The sequence below is a fragment of the Pteropus vampyrus genome, unplaced genomic scaffold, assembly GCF_000151845.1.
Source record: "Pteropus vampyrus isolate Shadow unplaced genomic scaffold, Pvam_2.0 Scaffold6, whole genome shotgun sequence".
NCBI lineage: Eukaryota > Metazoa > Chordata > Mammalia > Chiroptera > Pteropodidae > Pteropus > Pteropus vampyrus.
In genome coordinates, this window is record NW_011888787.1 from 95,377 (window position 1) to 102,232 (window position 6,856).

General features: G+C 42.5%; 1 protein-coding gene across 2 annotated transcripts; it reads left to right on the plus strand.

Moving 5' to 3' along the window:
* The first annotated feature begins 3,961 nt into the window (after window positions 1–3,961).
* RBM8A (RNA binding motif protein 8A) lies at window positions 3,962–5,759 on the plus strand. 2 transcript variants are annotated; one of them, XM_011366094.2, is made up of 6 exons: window positions 3,962–4,118; window positions 4,395–4,454; window positions 4,592–4,666; window positions 4,848–4,984; window positions 5,266–5,402; window positions 5,516–5,759. In XM_011366094.2, the coding sequence occupies exons 1-6, from the start codon at window positions 4,052–4,054 to the stop codon at window positions 5,559–5,561; spliced, it is 522 nt and encodes a 173-aa protein (XP_011364396.1). In that variant the 5' UTR covers window positions 3,962–4,051; the 3' UTR covers window positions 5,562–5,759. The 2 variants fall into 2 exon arrangements, with proteins under 2 accessions (XP_011364396.1, XP_011364386.1); XM_011366084.2 differs by having other exon boundaries at window positions 3,963–4,118; window positions 4,589–4,666.
* Window positions 5,760–6,856: the final 1,097 nt, after the last annotated feature.

Consider the following 6,856-nt stretch of genomic DNA (forward strand, 5'->3'; position numbering starts at 1 on the left):
TGCTCACTCAGCTTAGTTAAGCCTTGTATTTAGACCTTCCTGTCTGCAGAGATTGGTAGAAGGTAAAACATATCTCCCTCCTCTCTCTCCTTCCAGTATTTTGCTCTTTGCAAAAATGATCTGTCCTGTTTGGTGAGGGCCACGTTACTCTCACTGCCATGAAGCTGCTGCTGTCTATTACCTGAGATGTACATACCTTAGATTCATGTTTGTTTTCTCTGTTTTCCTTCCTCTTCCTCCACATTGATTATTAGAGCATGAGTAGATCAAGAAAATTAGATGAGACTTTGACATTATGGTCTTTTCCTAATTGGAACCCTGGGAGACTTGCAGGAGGGGAAAGAGAATCAATGATCAGCTATTTGTGTTTTCAATACTGTTCTCTTTTCCCACCTCTCCCCTGGGTGGAGCCAGAGAGAAATGATCTGGAGTACAGCTAAAGCTTTCACCTTTGGGAAAAATTATTGTAGGTCTCTCTAAGATATATTTCTTCTTTGTTTCTCTAGTCTCCTTTATACTATATTATAGCTCAGCGCACTTTCTAAACTGAGATCGGGAAGTTTAATGTTCCTATAGTTAGTCTTTCCATTTAACGATGATACAATTTGCTTTCGGAAATAGGTTAGGAAACAGGCCACAGTTTGCTCTTTTGGATCAGATAGGGACAAGATCAAAGTCAGCTTACTTGCTTTTGAAATCATCTTGGTGACCAGGACACACGGGATCAGAGGTAAGGAATCTAACAACAATTGTATTAGTGCTTGAAAGGGACTTCCTTGAATTCTCCAAGCCCCTTCTTAATATTCCATGAAGCACGTGTAGGGTTGGAGCAGAGGCTCCTACATTAAGCAATGGATGTGTCTATTCAGTTTTTATTGGTATTTATAATCCAGAAATCATAAACCCTCATTGCTCTTGTGCTCATTTCTCTGGAAAGTGTTAAGGGGTGAGTTGTGGGAAGAATTTGTCCTTGCAGCTCCTGGATTTATTGTTTTTCTCAAATACCAACTACTAAGATCCCAAAGAACTTGAGAAAAATTGTTCCCTATCTGTAAACTTTTGGTGTTAAAGATTTCACTTATCTTTTTAGTACTTTCTATGTATTTTATATGTATAATTTTATACAATTAAAAATAGATTTTTGTCTAGTGAGCCAGATTGACTCTTTCTTGAGACCTATGTATCAGAGAAGCTTGAAAATGACCCTTTCTTTTACACATATACTAAAAAAAGAATTTTTATTAATATTTTTTGGGTGGTAGAAATAAGATTGTACTGCTGGGGGAGGGCATGGTGTCTCCCTTTCTCGGGACATTTGAGGAGCCTGGATTTTGTCCTTAGTCTTTTCTGCTCAAGCTCTACCCATTTCCATTGGCAATCTCACCCATTCTGGTGGTCTAAACTCTTATCATACACATGAGTCTCAAAACTATTTCTTCTACCCCAACCTATGTTGAGCCTTTACATCTATATTTCCACATATTGAACATCCCCACCTGAATGTAACAGAAGCTCTTTGATGTCCATCTGTCACATGTCCAAAATAAAACCTGTTTCTCCATGTGTTTCTCTTTGAATCCCCAGATCTGTTATTGGAATTGTTATCTACCCAGTTATCTAAGCTCGAACCTCAGATCCATCCTCACGTTTTACCTACCATCATCTCATTAGCCACTTACTGTCGAGTTTACCTCCTATATAAACATCCAAATCTGTTTTGTCTGTTTATTGCCTTAGTTCAGTCATTTATCATCTCTGGGCTGGACCACTACACTAACTTCCTAACTAGTCTCTGCCTTCATTTTTAACATCTTCCACTCTATTGTCAGATTTCTAAAATATTTGTGACTGTACCACCCCCTTACATACATCATCACTTAGCTATCCTCAGCTTTACCAGCATTTCCCAAAGTTCTATATGTGAACCCTTGGTATTACCTGTGATGATTTGGGGGTGGCGGATGGACAAACGTTTTTCATTTTTACTAGTTATGCTTTTATCTGAATTTATAGGGGAAAAACATAGATCTTCCACTTATGGCAGTGTCATTTAAATTTAGTGTAAATTTATTTTAAAAGTCAGTTTAAGTAAAAATATGAATAAAAAATAGTATGGGGGCTATTTGCAAATGTTAAAAATCATGAATACTCAAATACTTGAAGTAGTGAAATTTCTTGCCTACAGGGTAAGTTCCAAAATCTGTAGCATGGCATGCAATTTGGCCCTAAACTGTATTTCCAGCTTTATTTCCTAGTCACGCAGCGTCAGGCATACAGAATTCCTTGCTATTCTGCTCTGCATTCATTCAATAAGTATTTAACAAATGTCTACTTTGAGCCAGGCACTGTTCCAAATTTGGGGGATATATTTGTAAATGTGAGTCTCTGACATACGGATTACATTCTGATTGGAAAAACAGGCAGTAAGCAAGTTAGAAAATAAGGTAATTAAAGATTTGGATTTAAGTTCTGTGAAGGAATAAACAGAGTGAAGGACAGGATAGAGAAGACCTCTTTGGGTGACCATAGTATTTTAGGGAGACAGAAGAGATGGGTTTGAACTAGCCATGTGAATTGCTGGAGTAAGAACACGAGAAACAGGAAGTTGCAAAAGTCTGAGATGGGAAACAGTACAACACAGCTGAAGGGAAGTGTAGGGAGAGCTTAATGTATAAGAGGGAAGAATGGTGGTGGAAAAGGTTGGCGACAGAGGGCAAAAATAATTCAAGGAAGGCTTTTTAGTAGGGATGTGATCACACTACCTACTGCGGAGAATGGATTAGTTGTCTCTTAGTCTCCGTACAATTGCTTTACCTGGAAAACTACCCATCATTTAAGGCCCAGTTCGAACGGAAGGCCTCCCTTGCATGGACTCGCCTTACACCGTCCTGTTGGACACTCTCTTTGTACTGCCATAATGCTTTGTGATAGCAATGATCACAAATGTAATTATGAAGCAATTGTTGATAACGCAATAATTTTTCCTTGTATTGCCAACACTTCTTCTGAGACAGTCATTCTTGTTTGATTAAAAAATTTATAAATAAGTGAATCCACAATCTACTGTTGTTAAAGGCCTATATCGAGATTCCAGAATCCGGGGGCGATATGAGTTTTGCCTCAATCCTAGGTTTTTAAACGTGAAATACTTGCACTATCTTCAAAGACGCTAAAACCTCCATTTTATTTGAAAGGATGACTTTTTTTTAATTCTCAGAGGTGGTGGGGAGAGTTTGGGAGTTTACCTTTTTAAAAAAAGTTGGTTATCTGTCTCACAAATCGTTATTTCATGACAACCTGGTCTGTTAGTTTCTTTAAGAGAAATTTGGTACCTCCCTATGTTCCAGAAGCAGCTTTTTGAGCCAGCATTGCTGATTGAACTACTTTTGTAAAATGCTCGCATCACAGATCCAGCTGCTTCAATGGATAGGGTACAGGCCTGAAATTCTGAGAAAAAAAACTTTCATTTCTTAGGATGGGGTGAAAACACATGGAAGGCAGGCCTGTACAAAAGAGATTAGGCTGGCCTTCACCGTCAGTAGTATTTCTTGTAGGATGCTCTAGATCAGGATCCCCAACCCCTGGGGAACAGGTCAGAGGCCTGTTAAATAAGGGACCACACAAAAGGTGAGCAGCAGGCTAGCAAGCAAAGCTTCATCTGAATTTGCAGCCACTCCCCAGCACTAACATCACTACCTCAGCTCCACCTCAGATCATCAAACATTAGCTTTTCATAGGAGCATCCGTCCCTGGTACAAAAAAGGTTGGGGACCGCTATTCTAGATAAAAGGATGCCACCAATTGCAATTACCCCCAGTCCGACCTTCACAACGTGGCTGCTTTTAGCTCAAGACCTGGTCAAGATGGCTACAGGAGCACTTCCGGCCCTTCCGGGGCTAGGCCCGCCTCCTGTGCGTATTTTTATCGCGCCAGGGGCGGGACTTAGAGTAAGCTCTTGATTGGTCAACTTGACTGGCGACCTTTCCCCTCCGCCCCGTTCCTGAGGTGCTGAGTTCTGAGCGGCGCAGCCTAGAGTTAGAACGAAGGCAAGATGGCGGACGTGCTGGATCTTCATGAGGCTGGGGGCGAGGATTTCGCCATGGATGAGGATGGGGACGGTGAGGACACTGGAGGCGGCTGCGGGAAGCGGGGAAGGTGCGAGAGAAGGGCTTCCTAGGGAAACATAATTTCTCTTCTACCCGGCAGGGAGGATGGGAGCGGGGAAGCGGGTTTCGGTTGGACTGGAGACTCCGCCCCCTTCGGGAGGCTTGGGGGCGGGATCCGGAAGGGACCCGGGCTGCAGTTGTTGGGGTCCGCTTTCAGATAAGGTCTTGGTAAAGACTGTTGTTGTAAATGTCATCTTTTTACTTACACTTTGACTTATGGGGCTTCAGAAAGCATCCACAAACTGAAAGAAAAAGCGAAGAAACGGAAGGGCCGCGGCTTCGGCTCCGGTGAGTGTTTATGGGGAAAGTGGGGTCTAGAGTGGCTAGAGTCCACCCAAAGGTTTTGGAGTCCTCATTCAGATTCACGGGGAACAGTGAGAGAAAAGGGGGTTTTCCGGTGATCTCGTGTATGTTTCCTATAGAAGAGGGGTCTCGAGCGCGGATGCGTGAGGATTATGACAGCGTGGAGCAGGATGGTGATGAACCCGGACCACAACGCTGTAAGTAAATTGGAGCCCGTAGGTATCTGTGTCTGTAGAGAATTAGGGGCCAATAAACTTAAATCCAGTAGGAAAGGGGTCAGAAAAAGCTTAACCAGTCTCGAGTCTGCACTGCATTCTTGTGATCTTGCTTGAAGTTTTTCTCTGTGTGCTCAAACAATCTCCCTTTCTTCCCCAACAGCTGTTGAAGGCTGGATTCTCTTTGTCACTGGAGTCCATGAAGAAGCCACCGAAGAAGACATCCATGACAAATTTGCAGAGTATGGGGAAATAAAAAACATCCACCTCAACCTGGACAGGCGTACAGGATACCTGAAGGTGCCCTAAGTTATACCCCATTGCCTCTCTTTCCCCAAAACCCTTAGCATTGGTAGATCTCTCATGTTTGCTGTGGTTGGCCAAGAGCAAAGTTGAAATAAGTTAACATTGGAAATTGATTTTGTTAGACACAACAGAGACAGACAGAAATAGGCAAACATGTATTTACAGAAGGGATATATGACGTACATTCGTTGTTGAAAGTTTATAGATTTTTCTACTTGAATAGAAAATAGCTTGGTGGAATAGAGTTTTGATATCTGTTTTTTCCCTTGCTTTAGGGGTATACGCTAGTTGAGTATGAAACATACAAGGAGGCTCAAGCTGCTATGGAGGGACTCAATGGCCAGGATTTGATGGGACAGCCAATCAGCGTGGACTGGTGTTTTGTTCGGGGTCCACCCAAGGGCAAGAGGAGGTAAAGTGGAGAGGGCAAACACTTTCTTGGTGAAGGGGCTATGAGTGAAAGAGAATAAGGACATTGTATTTTGTCCCTCTGACGGACACCCTCCTGTCTTTCCTTTTCCCTAGAGGTGGCCGAAGACGCAGCAGGAGTCCAGACCGGAGGCGTCGCTGACAGGCCCTCTCTTGTCCAGGCGTTCTCTCCATCGATTCCATTCTATGGACAAGGGTCAGAACAAAAGCAAGATGCAGCCGTGGAGAAACAGAGCTGGGATGGAGCTCACTGTTTATATTTAATATCTTATCCTATCGATTAGTGTTTCTTTTGAGTTATGAATAAATGTCCCATATTTGTTTTCTACATTTAAAGTTACTTTCCTGTTCTAACATTGCAAATCCTGAAGCATTATTTACAGTAAGGCAGTGTGGGTCACTATGAAGCTGCTTCTCCCAGTGACTGAATTCTGTGTGCATTTCTATATTAGACATAGTCTCAAGTCTCAAAGGGTCAAAGCAGAGACATTGCTTAGTTTTTCACTTCCTTGAAAGGTAAAAGCCAGGATAGAAGTGAGCTGTTCTCATAATGTTAAAGAATAATTTTTCTGGTCCTGTATACTCTGTCCTGAGCAAATGGTTATTACAGGAATGTTTCTTTGTTTCTCCTGACCTTGCTGCCACTTTTGTTTATACTTTGAGCTGTGTAAGGGTTTGACTCTCCTGTTGGGTAATTCTCCCAGACCCTCCTTTCCTGGAAGAGTCTATATTAAGTGCTTGGTGCCCTCTTTGGCAGACAAGGGTAATGCCCCATAAAAGGGAGGATCCAAAGGAGCACCGAGGAGACCAAAGAGGAGAAGGATGTGGCTGAGCCTGGGAGAGACTTCTGTTAGCATAGCAGGAGAGAACCATAGACCCGGCAGGTAATAAGGTCCAGCAGAGGATAAAGGTCAGCAAGACAAGCAAGGGCCAGTCTCAGGGCCTGCAGATAAACAGGGGAGAGATTGTCTGAGGAGCGGCAGAGGGCAAATTCACTGGCAGGGGATGGGAATTTAGAAAATACACAGAAATTAACCACTCAGCTTTTCACCCAAGTTTAGAGTGAATTAATTAATGGATAGAGATAGCAATACGGAGTTCTCCCCAATATAAGGAAGAGAATGCTGTAGCCCTCTTCCCCTTCCCAGGTTGGGACTATATGCTCCCTTTCCCCCAGGGTTTATGATACATGCTGGAGAAAAGGTTTGGTTGAGATGCTATGTTATGTGAAGCTACTAAGTCTATGTTAATCCTCGATGGTGTCCCAAGAACAAAGGAGAATACTGATCACCTTTCTCTTTACTCCTTGCCCAGCTAATTTAAGTTAGAGGATGGCTAGAGGCTGGTGAGAATTGGAGGCTTTCAATAAAATTAATGTGCAGCATCAAGTACTAGAAATACAGTTAAGATCTCATTTTGAATTTGATAGCTATCAAA